At 37.7% G+C, this 17,293-nt stretch overlaps 1 protein-coding gene across 1 annotated transcript in view; it reads right to left on the minus strand.

The window, feature by feature from the left end:
• dpyda.1 (dihydropyrimidine dehydrogenase a, tandem duplicate 1) overlaps positions 1–15,179 on the minus strand; it is a 138,347-nt gene extending 123,168 nt beyond the window's left edge. The window contains exon 1 of the mRNA XM_053494589.1: positions 14,745–15,179. Within this exon, the coding sequence (XP_053350564.1) occupies positions 14,745–14,783 (39 nt within the window). The 5' untranslated portion in view covers positions 14,784–15,179. The remainder of the gene's footprint in view (positions 1–14,744) is intronic.
• Positions 15,180–17,293: the final 2,114 nt, after the last annotated feature.

The raw sequence follows: 17,293 nt of genomic DNA on the forward strand, positions 1-17,293 counted from the left end.
GGTTCTGTCTAAGTTTCAGCTGAGTAACAATCTCTTAAAAAGCTAAACATCATCATATATATTGTACCATTATAATTTATTTTTGCATCTCTGGACACTTATTAAAGTGTATCGAGTCACAAGGCAATTCCCATCGTTCACTCACCAGTTAGTAAATTACGTGTTCTGCAGAGAAAGATCAAGGGTGTGTTCTCTGTACTCTAGCAGTTGTTCCTGGAAGAATCTTGTGGTGCACTCTTAATAAATGATATTTGAAGATGAAATTGCACAAATGTAAACTTCTGAGTACTAGTATACAAGACATATCTCATAACCATGATCAGTAGCTAATAGGATTTAATTAGGGGGGTAATGGTACGCAAATGTCACAGTTCACTACGTGCCTCGGTTTAAAGTCACCGTTTTTCTTCAGTACAGTGAAGTGCACAAAAAAAAGACATGGAATTGCACTTATTATGAATTAACTTTCAAATATATAAACTTGTTCAAACTTTTCAAAATGGAAATGTGGCCAAAAGGAATGCAGATAAAGGCACAAGCTTTCTTAATAAAAACATACTTATGTCTAGGTATCTAGATGCAAGTAGAGTAAGAGCACTCACTCGCTCATTGTCTATACCGCTTTGTCCTGTATACAGGGTCACGGGGGCCTATCCCAGGAGACTTAGGACACGAGGCAGGGTACGCCCTGGAAAGGATGCCAATCCACACTCACACAATCACTCACACACTATCTTTCACAAATTCGAGTTCCTTCCCGAGTCACAGAGGGACATAAATTAATCATGGCTACACAAAGCATCAGAAATAAATAGAAAAAACTCTTATTCTTTTTTAAATAAGTTTTACTGTATATATTAAGTATTTGTTTTAGATTAATTAACAGACAGACGATTTCATTTGTTTTAAGTAAAACACTGACTGACTATATGGTTCGCTGTGTATATGTAAATAATACATACATCGCCTGCCTAGCATGCTGCTAACATAAAGGCATCCAGTTTCGCACTTTATTTGATGAACTCGGCAAAGCCAAAGATGACATAATTCCGACCAGCAGATTACCGCCTGAAATGAATTGCAGCATTAAATTTTATATAAAACTTTAAAAAACTTGAAAAATAATGAATTGCATAGAAAGTATGCTATGAGAATCTGAGACGTAAAGAAACGGTTCACTATGTTTCAAAACACTGCAATCTCTTTCATCCAGACAGTGGATGCTTTTCAGTGGATAGTGTACATGCAGTCTTTAACAGCTAGACTTATTGGTGCTAACATTCTTATACTGAACAACCAGCTTGGTTCTAGTGATGCATTTATGTGTTAGAGTAAAATCATATTTACGATGTGCAACCAATACACAAATCCTGATCCATTGTGTGTGTGTGTGTGTGTGTGTTATTATTATTTTTTCCCCTTTTTTCATTTACACTCTGCGATGCCAGTCCATCACTTTTCACCATGAACACACATATGAACTCAAACATTCACCTCTAGAGACAATTAAGCAAAACCAATTCACCAACTCTGCTGTCTTTAAAAGGTGGGACAAACTAGAGAATCCTTAGAAAACACACAGACACAACAAGAAGAGGATATGCAAAACTCTGGAACTGTCAAGCCTATCTGTCATGCTATCTTGCTGCAGTATGTCTATTTATTCATATTCTACTTCACTTATTAATATTGTATCATACTAATTTTGTATTCAATCACAATATTAATTATAATTTAGGACAATCTCAGTACTATGCACATTACTATCACACTATTGAGGAATACCACAGTGTCATTTAGGCCAAAGCGCTTCAGCAGTAACCCGTAGCGTGCACTCGTCAGAGCCACACAAGAATCTTTTAATACATAATGTAGGTAAGAAAACCAGAATTGCTCTCATCCTTTATAAGACCTTTATGGCTTATTATTACCTGGCTTATTTGTCTTATTGGTTTTCAGCTGCATGGCTGCCAGCAGTTAGCGAAGAATAGTGCAAAAACACTTATATATTCTGGTCACAACAGAAACAAAAAGCCAACAGATGCTGACCTGGCTGCTATGAGATATTAAGCACGTCTTCTCTAAACGTTTTCTGTAAATCCTGTGTATAGCGGAGGATTTAAGTGAACAAATTTTGTAGAATCACCTTTGTTTTTCTGGCTCCCCGAGAGCCTTGGATTCAGCCCGGTATTGACCCACTCTCCTCAAGTGGAAAATGTACAAGAGAAACAGATTCATGTTGCAACCAGGTTAAAGGAAGCACTAATGATGTTTGACATAGCTTAATCTGTCTTTGCTACAGCATGCTTTAAATCAGCAGAAGAATAACACGCCGTAATGTCACAAGACTGCTTTATACGGTTCCTCTTAATAAAAAAATCAAAAAAAAAAAAAAAAAAAGAAAAAAGAAAAAAGGAAGAAGCAGAATACTTTGGGTAGGTTATGAATAAACTTTGGATGTGATAAGATTCTGAGAATGTGATGAATATGATAATCTGCTTAAAATGTGCTAATAAGAAAACGAAGGGATATGGCTTATTTAATGAGCATGTCGCGCTGTCAAACATTATGCATGGTCAGCGATGAGATCGATACGTCACACAAGACAGGGTGTACATCCATACGCTTTAATCAATACTGCATGTACTGGAGGGTGTTAGTGTTATTTCACTGGCTGTGCACCTGAACAGAGAACAACGCTTGTAGTATAAAATCGTACAGCGCGCGCTCATTGCTCTCACTGCTCTCAGTGTTGGCCTTTCTCTTACACAAACATGCAGACTTTCCTTTCCCCAGGTGCTCTCTCTGCTGCATGGCAGTTAATAAATGTCAGAAACATGCACTGTCTACAACGAGCATAGATCCCTCCCCCCCCCCCCCCCCCCAGTTATTGAGAACTCTTTGACGATTCCTAGCAGAGACTTTTGTGTGTGATCAAACATTATTTAAAACACAAAACAGCCCAATCTCCCTGCTGTTTGCGTGACCTTTTTGGTCGGACTAGGCCGCATCAGCACTGGGAATGCGGGTGCTTTGCGCAGGGACCATCTGTGTGTGCTGGATGGTTCCATGGGGAGTGGCAGCGTCTTGCTCTATCACTCTTCAGTGATCACCCAGGCCCGAGCAGATGGGAGATCAATAAGCGCCTAGGCCCTAGCCAAGGCATGCAAACCCGAGCCCCTCTGAGGAAATCAGATAGGGAGGAAGTGTATGATGGACAGAAGGAAATGGCAAATCAAATTTAGCTGCAATTGGTAATTAATGGGAGGAAGAAGCAAGTAGAGTGTCCAGACCCATGCAGCACCAGGCTGTGTCGTAAGAAATAGTCGGCACAATGTAAACCACATAAAGCTGTTGTATACCAGCGTAACAAACCATCGAATCAGCAGCCTCATAACTTAACAACATGCTAATATCAACTAGGTCCACTGCAGATTTCGAATGTAGCATTCTTTCAATTTTCAAACTGGGAACACATTTACATTTAGGCATTTGGCAGACGCTCTTATCCAGAGCGACTTACATGTTTATCTCATTACACATCTGAGCAGTTGAGGGTTAAGGGCCTTGCTTAAGGGCCCAACAGTGGTAACTTGGTGTTTTTGGGGTTTGAACCTGGGATCTTCCGAACCGTAGTCCAATGCCTTAAACCACTGAGCTACCCCTGGCCTAAGCTTGAAACACAAGCTTGAAACATTCATATGGCTATTAGCAAAGCAGTTGGGCTTGCCCTTTCTCTGTCTAATCAATAGCAGCACCATATTGTGCAATAAATTACCTTGACCTTCCTCATCCCCTCAACCAGACAGACCCTCAACAACTTGGTATGCACGAGGCTTCCACGCACTTAACATGCGAAACGAGTGTGTAGCTAAAACTTAACTCTTTCCTGCATTAATCCGCCGCTTAAGAAAGGAAATTATTTACGGCTCAGAGGTGAGGAATAGTTAAACATGCGCTGGCAATCTGCGCACTCCGTCTTCTGCAGGGATCAATAGAGGAATTTCCACATATCGATCGTCTGTTAGTGAAATAAAGCGTTGGCCCGTAGGTCAGCGGTATTAAATATAGGCGCTGAATATCAGTCAGTCGGTTTATGATTGGAAACTCAACCTCACCATACAAGACACACAGGTAAACTATTAGGCGCATGACAAAAATATAATCTAACTCTATATCACATCAGAGCACAAGATACTATACAGATCAAAGTTCATATGAAATGATCACATGCCTGCGATTATTATGTTGTGAATTCTCACTATGAGTCTATCGATTTGTTTTTTTGGTAGTGCTCTCTTCTTTATTCAGTTCTTTATTTATCTTACCATTTAATGAAGCCCCTGCTAGGACACTCATTATAGGGAATGTAGGGATTACTCTGGTGGACGAAATTCAAACTAAAAAAAATTATATCCAAGCCAAAAACATCAACACTCCCTATCAAAATTAACTGAAAACAGGATGAATCGTTGCTGAACATCACAAGCGTGTCTTTGGCTACATAGTGCATCAGTCTGTGAGAGAATGAGAGAATGTAGAGCTGGAGCCTGTTCACATGAAGAGGAAATATGAGCCTAAAGGAATCAACTAATGCTTTTATTCATGCTAAGGACATTCTTATTACATTGTCTGAGACATCCTGTAAAAGTTGCACAGTATTAATATGAGTATACCGATGCTGAAAACTCACCAAGACATTCAGAAAAACATTAAACTTCTAACAATACTGTAGGTATCTTTAAATTACTTGAGAATATGATGTTTAATAAAAACTAACAGGTATAAAGGTTGGGCAGTAATAAGGTACCTTGGTATTTATAAACAGTGACAGCATCCCTTAAACTACCGTCATAAAAAAATCTGCCTGCATGCCTGCATGAATGTGTATATTCATGTGTGTGTGCATGTGCGTGCGAGTGTATAACAGTGAGTGAGGCTATCATCCGAAGGTTCAGCGCAATCTGGTAAATTAGAAGTCTGAGTGTAGCAAATATGTTGTAGAGTTGAGTGTTTTGAGTGTTTAGGCCTCTCTGTACACTCAGTATGTAAAAGTGTGAATGTTAAAAAAAAAAAAAGGCACTGCTCAGACTTCTACACAAACATAGCAAGTTATCTTTGTGCAAAGGGATAATCTGAAATTAACATAGGTGTAGTGCTGCCGGAGCGCATCTACAGAAGGGGATTAAGCCCACCATAAAAAGTGATTTACTTTCAGATTTTTTTAAATCTCGGAATTCTGACTTTAATCTCAGATAAAACATTTTAAGGTTTACTGTAAAGTCAGAATCTCGAGATTTACGTTAGAATTCCGAGATTCAAGTCTGAGGAAAAAAATGTCAGAAAGTAAATAAATTTTTATGGTGGGATTAATCCTCTTCTGTACGGTAGATGCGCTATTTTTGCACTTATGGTCCACAGTAAGTTACACTACATGTCGTGGGTTACTCACTTGAGTGTATAGAAACTAGATTTGTAAATTTTACTTATTTAAAGCTTAAACCTGACTTGATACAGATTTTTCAAACATTTATTACTGCTTCTATTAAACATGATTGAGCGAAATAATATGTCAAAATCTCCAGCTTTAAATCATTATTTTGAATTCTATCCTTAATAATCATAAAAAAAATAGTTTTAGTGCAATCTCATAATAAGAACTTTGTAATAAATTCATCTACATTCAAGTTATTGACATTATCTTGTGTGTCCTTACAAACCATCTATTCAAAGCAATGTCAGTGCTAAATATACAGTTAATCATCATATCAGTACCATATGGGCAGTAGTGCATAATTGATCACAATTTTAATGACGTTTAATGGGTTTAATTATGCACTAATTATGCACTTGCCGTTCTCATGAATGGTTAACACTCACATACAGTATAAGATACAGTATTACAGAAGAAGCTTCATATGGTATTACTTTCTTTAAATTAGTTGAGCTTTTAACCTGAAGGAAAAAGAAAGTTGCTGATCTAAACAGAAAGTTGTGAGCTTTTTAAAAGGCCCTACAGCTAACATTTTTTTCTCCCACTTAGTGCCTATTTTTATATCCAGTATATACTTTGAAATAAAAAACATCAGTTCTTTTCTCTACTAATTGTCATGATCTTCTTGTATTTGTCTGTTTTTTGTGTTTTGTGTTTCAGGAAGAATCTTATGTTGAAACTTCAGTTCCCATCATGTGCTTCACACATTGGCCTAACTGTACGCACTTGTGTTGTCTAATTAGTCTGTCTATATAAAGCGCTTGTCTTAGAAGGTTTTTGTCTTGTGTTTTTTGAGTTCGCTGTTTTGTTCACTGTTCGTATATTATGTTGGTGGTCACTGTCATTAACATTCACCCGAGTTCCTGACCACGATTATAGTTTTCATGCTCATATTTGTACCTCATAGTTTGTTTAAACTCTATTCTAACACACAGTCATCTGCGCTTGCATCCTGCCTTTCCTCCATGGGTGACACTAATCAGTGCAGGAAAAATCTAAGATAACTAAAACCATATAAATAGCATATGGCACAAGATAAGGTGGATGAATAATAATTAGCATGAATAGTTGTACTAAAGCCCTGACATATCCGCACAATGTGTGAAAATCAATTTGTTATGGCAAAATTGTCAGTGTTGTCTCTAGTGGCATCATAATGAGGTGTTAACATGAAAGGGTTAACAAAAGGAAAAAAGGAAGACTCTAACCATCTGCTGTTCCTCTTTAGAGCCATGCAGAAGGAAAACCAGTTACATCATATGCATCAGTTGTGATCCATTTCCTGGTATCAGTGTGCTCACTAGACAGTATTTTAAGGCTAAAATTGCAGCCCATAGGACTGTGACCCCTCCCCACTGCCAGCAGCCACTCACAGAAGAACGCTGGAACAAACCAGACACTTTGTAAGCCAGTTTGATTTGGTCCTGGCCAATGTGCCGAAGCCTCATTATTTGGCCTTTGAAATGGTCCCTAGCCATGTTGAGCCTTGAAAAACAATTAGCACAGAAGCAGAAGGTAAATGAACTGTAAAGAAATCATGGCTTGATGACCAAGGCTTTATTTGCTCTCCTTGGAGCAGAGAGAGAGAGAGAAAGAGAGAGCGAGAGAGAGAGAGAGAGAGAGAGAGAGAGAGAGAGAGAGAGAGAGAAAGAGAGAGAATATGAAACAGAAACAGGCTCAATTTGCAAGACATGCCATGGGTGTGTAACCAAGCAGGCTGAAGTGAAGCTCCCTAGGCTAGGAAATTCATTGACTGAGTTTGCCAATTGAGATTGCATAAAACAAAAGAGTCTTGTGATCAGCTGAATGTATGCCAGCTCCTGTGAGATTAGCGATGACTAGGCCATGCACTGTGCTGTGGACTAGTAGCCAGTGAGTCTGCACTGGCTCCATGACCCTGTCTCCTCACATGCTTTCATTTATCAGCAAACGTGACTCTGTGACAAGACACAGGCTCATCTCAGCAGCTCTGAATGATTAAAAGAGCATTCTGACTGAACTCTGCCAAGGGTGCATTTACGCTTCTACCACCTTTCTGTGCCATGTCATGTGGCGCCCTGTACGCCAATAGCCAGGTGGAGCGTATATAGTCATTATGGCAATCTGGCCAGCTTCATATCAGATAGATTTAGCAAACATCAGCTCAGGTTTTGAGCTATTTATTACAGTAACATAGAATGCTGATTCTTCAAAATAAGCTAATATGCATACTATTTGAATAGTATATGTACTGTATATTTTATTGTTTTATGCGGTTAAGAACAATAAATAATGAAAATACATGGATGTAGCTCTTTGTACAGCATTTTGGTTAACGAATATTGTTTAAATGCAAATTGTGAATAAAAGGTATTTACTTACTACCATGTGTGGTAGCTTTTTAACTCACTGTACTAAAATAATAGTAATTAATGAGGATATATATAATATAATATATATATATATATATATATATATATATATATATATATTTATTTATATTTATAAATGAATTCAATGCTTACATTCCACCATTCCCACTACTATTTTAACAGGTCTCCTGAGAGTTTCATGTCATCCTACTTCTTCCTCCTGTTAATGGCTTTTAGGGAAGCGTCGTCACAAGAGGTCTCTCTCCCATGAGACTAAAATTTGTCATCTTATTGACGCTTCTGTATGTTCAAAATGGCATTAAACTGGCCGCTGGTTATCAAAGTACATACACTCTCTAAGCATACTAATATCAAATCACAGATTATTTCATATTCAAGACAGCAAAATAGGTCCAATAGCCAGTTTAATGCACATTTACAACAAATAAAATATGTAATAAATATCCATTTTCAACTAGATCAATAAGATGATAGAAATACAGTTTGTGAACCCCCATGTGAAAAATGAAAAACAGCTTTGGCATACTTTGTGTTATTATCAGTGACAGGAAAACCTTCTGAGTGGGCAAAATTTTTCTCTTACTATTACATTTGATTTTATTCTAGAGCAATCTGCTGTCCCTGTTCTAACCATCTACTGTAAAAACAGCCTTGGAGTGGCACTGGGGTCTGCCAGAGGAGTTGTACCTCTTTGTTTAAATGCTGTATTGCTGTGGGTTTTTTAATGAACTCTAATGGCGATCCAGGAGGATTTTAATTAATCTACACACACACAAACACACAAAAGGGCCCCACATTTAGCGCTTTCAGTAGTGCGGCTGGATATTAAAATAAGACATCTGACAGGACTGCAGAAAAATGGAGGCTTTAATTGCTCCAGAGATGGCAATTATTATGAGATTTAGAAAGCCATTTTCAATGGCAGACAGGAGTCATTTAGTCACAGTCTTAAGTGCAGTGGGGAGCCGAAGGTCACGTCACTGTTGTCATTACTCCCTGAATAAAGATGCTAATGAAAGGCTTGACTTACTTCCCTCTGCTCTCCATAAAGGTTGCATTAGAGCCCCCCAGCATGAAGCCAGGGCCATCTTTACTCATATTAACCTGCAGAAAGCCTTGCTATGTGGACAAGTGATAAACACTTCCCACTATCTCCAGTGAAACCAACACCATTACACTTCCTAATGAACCTAACTGTAAAGGTGAAAAACCATGTGCAATTGGTTTAAATGGCACACATATAATTGCATTTATAAGAGCAGAGTTTCACTGTTGGCTGTTTAAGAGGGTGCTGAGGCTCCTTGTTAAAGATCAGAAAATTGTAGGGGATTCAAATGAAAAGCGATGTTTAATATGCGATGTTTAATTATTCTAATTTAGTTTTGACAATGGTGACAAATAAATGAGATAAATCTAATATTGACTTAACCATAATATTGTCTGCATTTAGGTTGTGATGTTACTAAGTCATAGCCAATCATGTCTTTATCAACAGATAATGATTGATAGATCTAACCTGCCATGAAAATTTACAGGAAAACATTCAAGGGTCTAAGGAGAACATATTGTATCTAGCACCACAACAAAATAATTCTATAAAGTATACAGTACCTGCAAGAGACACTTATGTAATTCCTAACAAGGTGTGTTGCAATCACACTACCTTTGATACATAGAATCCAATGTTTTATTCAACCTAAAGTAATTTTAAAAAGTATAGTGCACCAAATATTGTTCATTACATTTAAATTATGTACTGACTTCAAAATAAATAATGAAGATATTACAGTAATATCACTAAAATCCATATACCCTCCAAAACAAACATACAGTATCTTATAAGGAAATAAAACTCTGAGGAGGTATATTTCCAAAATAGCATTTGTGATTTGTGTGTCTGTGAAAACTCAGCTAAAGTCATTTTTGTTATTCACTGTGTTCTATGTAAAATGATAAGTAGGATGATTTTACATAGAAAGTAGTGAATCACAAAAAATATATATTTTAGCTGCATTTTTGCAGACTGTTTCACATTGCAGACATACTGTATGGCATAGCCAGATACACAAAACACAGGCTCCAATAAACAGAATTTAGACTTAGGAACTTAAAATTAAGAGGTCCTATCACAATCAATGTATGTAAAGCCCTGCAGTTACTGAGCGCAGTAATTGCTTCATCATGGATACAGTTAAAATTATTTTTAAATCAATTCAGTGGTTAAAATAATAGGACAATTATAAAGTCACAAGTGATGTGACCTTGCTTTCTTTTGATTTGCTTCATTTAAAATTGCACCAGTACATTTTCAAACATTGTAGTTATTAAAAAAAAAAAAAAAACTGTTAGCATAAATCCATCTGAAGCAAATGTTACAAAAGTCTCATACATTGAACTATAGGTCTATGACCTCAGAGGTAGATAAGATAACCTGAACAGAAGTCCAAGAATATTTAACTGATAATATGGTGTTTCAATAAACCAAACTTGGGTTCATTTGAATGTCAAATCAGCAGATTAAACGAATCTATAATAACCTTCAGACTATTAAACTTCCATAATGTTTAATAACCTAAAGATGAAGTGCAAATTAAACATATACAAAAAGGTATCTAGTTTTACACAGTACTATATACACTGATCAAGATTACCACCCCCATCAGGCTTACTAAATAACATTGACTATCGATTATATACCAATACATTGGTGACAGGATCATAGGCACACAAGGCTCTTTTACGTCTGTGGGGACCAAAGTCTAGCCCGATCTGGTCCAATACAACTTAAAAGCTAGTGTAGCGCAAATTGCAAATTGTGGTCACAAGAGAAAGGTATCAGAACACACAACACATTACATGCAGGCAAAGGTTGTTGATACAGCCTCCAAACTCGCCAGATCCCAATCCATTCAAGTATCCATGGAATGCACCAATCAAACAATTCACGGAGGCCCCAACCCACAAACCACATCACCTAAAGGATCCACTACTAATCTTGCAGTGCCAGGCACCACAGCACACCATCAGAGGTCTTGTGGAGTCATGCGCCGAGGGGAATCTATGCATATAGGGCTTAATGCTTTGTTGAAAGCTATTTTTCTTTTATTTTCTGATAAAGTGTATCTGATAGTTTTTTTTCTTGGTGGTTTTATTTGGAGTTCTATTTTCACACCGCTGTCCAAACAGTAAACCTGTGATTTTATTCTGCCAATATATTTCACCAGTTTTCTCTACCATAATGTGCACTCCTTGTGATTACCCACCAAGTTAGATAGCTTCCGCTGATGCAGAATTTACTGTCACATTGACAAGATCTAAGCTCACTGGAAGCCAAAGACATAAACTTGCTATGTCTTCATTTCATTGACCATCTTAAAAATGTCTTCTGCCAGACACATGTAAATCAGCCTTGGGAAACCTGCTCTATTTGCCAGGGTCACTTTCAGCAGTCTTGTATAAAGTACTTGAAAGCAGTGCTTGAGCAGAAGGAGAAGTATCTTACCAGAAAATTACTTTGGTAGGAGGTTGGCAAAAGACAGGAATTACATCACCAACTCAAATTTGTGCAATAACAAATAATAGAGGTGCTTTAGACAAATGTACAGGAGCACTTTTATAGCAGAAATTTATTGGAGTAAAAGTGAAAGTTGACAGATATATAAACAATAAAGTAAACTACAGTTATGTTAAAGTACAATAACAAAGGATTTTTACTTTTTTACAATACACCACTGCTTCACGAGCCTTTGGCTGAAGTAGAGCACAAGTTTTAGGAAACCAAGACACTAGAAACCAACACGACCAAAAACACCAGCCATTTGACAACCTTCTGTCTGATCTGTGTGAGCTCTAAATGAACATTGTCACAGTCCGAGAGCCTAAGGTTAACTCATTAGTCATGATTTCGTCATCACCACCAACACTTCTAACACTAAAGAGTCCTATGAAGCCTGGAAGCAACAAAGTACTGGACCTGTCACAAGATGGTTTTACAGCCGAAAACAACTACATTAAACCAATATTTCCAAGGTGGAAAAAATATGGACTGTTGCAATATTACAAATGTCACAGTTCTACAATTTTCAGCTCTGCCATCATTTCTCAAATAAGCAGCCTGTGTCAGGTCAGTGGATCTACATGATACATTTCCCCATTGCTCCAAAGCACAGATGCCCTTTGCAGATTTACCATCCAATGGACACAAAATTCAATTCAATGCCCTACCCTTCGATCTAGCAATATGTGTTTGAGATGCTTGCAGTCTGACCTGACCAGAGGTAGACAAAGACACTGCCATAATTGAATGATCAGCTCCTACTTGGATCCACCAAGAAAAAGGCCACCTGGGACACATCCACCATTCTCACACTTGTAAATGTTCTCTATCCAACAGTGAACCCTAAAGAAGGCTTTGTGGCCCTAACAATTTATTGGTGTTAAGCAAGATTAATTGATAATACTAGCCACCCTGTCAATGTACCATATGATAGGATGGTACCAGATATTGTTAAATATGCCACAGCTGCAGCAGTTTTCTCTATAGGCCCATTGAAATTAAGACATATAAGAAATGGGTTATCAGCCAGCAACTAAACACCAAATATCATAGACAGAGATGCAGCCAGGTGGCACGGTAGTGTAGTGGTTAGCACTGTCGCCTTGCACCTCCAGGGTGTGGGTTTGATTCCCTGCCAGGCTCGATTCCCATCTCTGTGTGCATGGAGTTTGCATGTTCTCCCCTGCTTGGTGGGTTTTCTCCCTTTACTCCGGTTTCCTCACACAGTCCAAAGACATGTAGGTTAGGTTGATTGGCATTCCCAAATTGCCTTTAGTGTGTGAATAGGGTGCCTTTATGGGTGCCTTTAGTGTGTGAATGGGTGTGTAAGTGTGTGTGTATGTGTGTGTGCCCTGCAATGGATTGGCACCCTGTCCAGGGTGTACCCTGCCTCGTGTCCTAAGCCTCCTGGAATAGGCTCCAGGCCTCCGCGACCCTGAAGACAGGATAAAGCGGTATAGACGAAGAGTGAGAGTGAGTGAGATGCAGCCACGTTTCAACGAGAACAGCATAAACACTAACTCGCTCGAGGGATGAGGCTGAAAGGGCAGCGTGATGCTACTGTATGGCTCACAGAATAAATAAGCACATGCACAAAAAAAGTTATTCAGGTGATTCTCGCTGCCCTTAGTGTTATCTAGAGTCCACAGAAGCAAGCTTACAACATAACTTACAACATAACCGTTGCATCTTATTTCTCCTTTCACTTTCTCCATTCAGTTTTTTTAAGAGTGAATTACTTTCACCCCTGCAGTTTACAGACGGTCTGAAATCTCTTCAGTGGTTTTGTGTTTTTCCTTCATAGCTCTAATGAGTTTAATGTCAACAGCTGCTGTGGTCTTCTCTGGAGTGCATGCACCTTCAAATGATTCATCTTTTTATTAAGATAATCCATGTTGAATATTTTTTTTCTTTCTCCAGTGGCTATAACTAATCCCACTTGATCAGTTCTTTTTCATACACATCTGTTAACTCAAAATGGAAATGTCATAATTGTGTAATCTATATTTTATTACAATTACCTAATACCTAATAGGTCAGTCTTTCATGGAATCAAAAATATATTTACTCCCATTCCATACCTGTGTATCTTTTTTTTTTTTTTTTACGCTGGGCAAGGTGCTAAAAAATTCATTCAAGGTCCACAACCTCAGCTAGTAAATATTGGCTTCACAAAATCTTTCATGCTGTTTAAAAAATACTTTTTTTCATTAAACATAAAACCTGACTGAAGAAATATTAGGTAAAAAAAAACATAAGTCAAAGTACCATGTGCTAATCATTCGAAAGTTCTACATTGGCCTTGTTAGTTAATCATAAACTTTCTCAGCAATAGTTGCTGACACAGCCTTTACAGTGACATGCATTGCACCACTGGCTTGAATTCGTTCCAGCTTACACTCTTTAATTAAATTACAAGGTATTTCTTGCCAAGATATCGGTGTGTTCCTGTAATACAGAATGGTGTGAGCTGACTTACAGGCATGGGTTGGATTTTCCCATCTAGTTTTTTAAGTCTCAGTAGGCAAAGCAAGAAGCACATGAATCACATGACTCAAGAGGTCTACAGGGCAAATAGTTCTAGACTGCAAGACTGCATTAGATTACAGTAACTGAATAACACCAAGCATGGTAAATAATGTAATAAAAAATAATACTATTATTGTTATTATTGTATTTAAAATAGCTTTTTAAAAATAAATATTCTTTTTATAATAGAATAGAATAGAAGAGGGTATCAGATTAATAAAAACAAAATGAGTAAGAAACGTACTGTAAAATACTGAGTAAAAGGGGCTTTATTAAAAGATGAGAGAGTTGCCTGAGCTAAGAATAATTTCAGATTTATCACGAATCGCTGCGTTACTTAACACCCGCAAAGATTACTAAGGTTTTATTAAAACATAAAACATATGATGTTGCATCAGAGATCCTTTTGTCTAAGGAAACACATGTATGAGAAGAACTGCAAAGAATCTGAGACAGTTACATTCTTAGACATAGCTGTGCCACCAACTTCTGCTCAACTTTTTGTAGTTGTTGTTTGTAAAAGGTACAATGCAGAGCGAGTTTCCAGCACCACGTTTGACTTTACAGCGATAACTATATAAATCATGATAAATGAAACAGAAGAATTCCTGTGTTTATGCAGAAGAAAAAGAAGAGAGGAGACAGATATTACTGCAGCACGTTAGGAATGGTGAGACTAACTACAGCACGGCGTTAACACGCGACGTTTCTCTCAGCCGTACAAACTGCGTGTGGAGAAAAAAACACTAAACATGGCGAAATGTTTTCAAGCAGAGAGGAGGAGTGTTTCTACCTCGATATCCGGCACGTCCTTGCTCAGCATTCTAGCCATTTTTTTTTTTCGTTCGCAGAATTAAAACAGTTCAGACAACATGAAATAAAATAAGCACAGATATTAAAGTGCAGCCGTGATGTCCGGCGAGCTGCGAGGCGATGTTGAAGCGTCTGTAGCCGCACGAGCAGCGAGGAGACTCGACTCCACTTCCTTCCGCTCACCGCCACCGCTTCTTTCTCCACTCACTTTCCCGGAGCCGTCCTTTTGTGGTTCGGAGAGCCTGGAAACCAGCCAAAACTAGCACGAATTCCCTGTTAAATCATCCGAATAACGGGCAAAGGTTCCCAGAGGCACCACAGGGGAAAAGTCCTGCAGTAGTCCCGTGTGGGACTGGGGAAAGTTCAGCGGCAAACTTTGCACTGTTGTTACGCAGGGCGGTGATGCGTGTGAACACTGACAGCTCCAGATCCTCGGCGTGACTGACGGAGCTGCCATACGTGCGAGGGTCATTTTTACAGAGAGGGGGGAAAATAAATAATAGTAATAATAATAAAATAAAATAAAAAACTGGCACTGTAATAGCGAAGTGAACAGAAAATCTAAAGTACCCTGTCTGCTCGCACCAGCTGGGCAGGGTCATGCTGTTAGACATTCTCTAGAATATTCCATTGTTAGATGTTGGATGGAAGTGTAATTTTATGCAAACCTCTTTCATGCTGCTGTATTTTGCATAAACGTGTGCTTGTTATTATAGGTCTTGATTTTATTTGTATGGAGGTGTGTTTATCCATCTCTTTAAGCCAACATTACTTTGCAATTGCAAGTTATCTATCAATAACGTACATATCTATCTATCTGTCGATCTATCTATGTGATACTTTGTTACAGTAACCTACCTTATTATTATTATTATTATTATTATTATTATTATTTGTGCTCAACAGTCGTTGGAATCCAGTAGGTTGGTTACATAATCACCTTCATCTTCCCTGTTCTTGTCTTGACTTGCTCTGTATCTTGAACTCTTCATCTGATTTATGTAGTACTTTCACACAGTTTTTGTCAATCGTAAAAAACAACATTAAATGTTTCCTTGTCTGATCAGTAACTTCCATACTATTAGTCCATCCACCTGTGTGATCGTTGGTTGCAGTGATATATAAATCTATGCCACTTTTATAGACGACCTCAGTTCTGGCAACCCACAGGTCCGCATACACTCACCTCAACCACCCACCCAATTACATTACGGGGAGTTTGGAAATCCCAATCGCCCTGTAATGCATGTCTACGGATTATGGGATTAAACCAGGGTACCTGGAGGAAACCCACAAAGTACAAAGAGAATATGAGTGCACACAGACCAGAAGATTTGAGATTCAAGCCCCCAGCCCTGATGGTGTGATGTGACAGTATTAACCACTATTGTGTAGTTATATTTAATAATAAAAAAAAAAAAAAAATATATATATATATATATATATATATAGTGGCTTAGCGGTTAGCACAATGGCAAGAGTTGCAAGAAAAAAACTCCCTGAAATGACATGAGTAAAAAAACATTAGAGAAGCCTATCATTTACCGGATGGTGGTAGATAGTGGGCCTATAAATCATTAGGCTATTCTTCCATAATTGTGAACTATAAACATGGTTGACATAGTATGACACAACCTTTTCTTTTGCAATATCTTTAGTATCAGCCCATGTTGACACTCATTCTTTTTTCTTTAAATGCTTTGAAGCTTTTAAGATTTTTCCCCTATCTGAAGCACTTCACCTACAGTAAAATAAAAAAAGGAAAATACATAGATAAAAAGATGACTCACACAAAAACACAGCTTTTTTATTGTTGAATGCTTATACAAAAGTCACATATATAAATATAATAAATATAATTAAGAATCTAAATTAAATCTAATAAACTTAATTCTAAAACAAAATGCAGTCATGTCAAGCTTATTCTTCATGATTACTCTAGAAGCTGAAATGACATTACTTTGTATAGGGAAGCACAATGGCAGAGCAGTTACCGTTGCAATCTTTTACCTGTGCCCCCATTTCTTTGCAAGTGAAAAAATCCATGGGTGGATTGGCTATGCTAAATTGTCTTTAATGTGTGAATATCTGAGCATGGTTCCTGTAATGGACTATGGTCCCCCACCTCATGTTGTACAAATGTACAAATGCAAGTCACATTTGCAGTATGTGAAAAATTGCCAAATAATTAATGCATACAATGGTTTACAGTGAGATATAGATTCTTTAAAATTTATAGCCTACAAATTACCTTAATTCACTTGGAATGAATGCTTGTCTAGAATTTTACAATTAAGCTGCACCCACCCTGAGATAACAGCAGCTAATTGACTGTTAATACTGTATGGTCAGACCCAGGCAGCTGTTAATTTCCTAATTTCCTAAAATTAAAGACGTGGATAAAATTTATATCTGTAAAGTTACCAGTGAGTGACTTGCCATTTGAGATACCATTGTCATTTTTTTTGGAAAGGTTAAGGCTCCTGTCATATTATTTTTATACATTAAAAATAAGATGATGTTTTGTAA

The sequence above is a fragment of the Clarias gariepinus genome, chromosome 4 (genome assembly GCF_024256425.1).
Source record: "Clarias gariepinus isolate MV-2021 ecotype Netherlands chromosome 4, CGAR_prim_01v2, whole genome shotgun sequence".
Taxonomy (NCBI): domain Eukaryota; kingdom Metazoa; phylum Chordata; class Actinopteri; order Siluriformes; family Clariidae; genus Clarias; species Clarias gariepinus.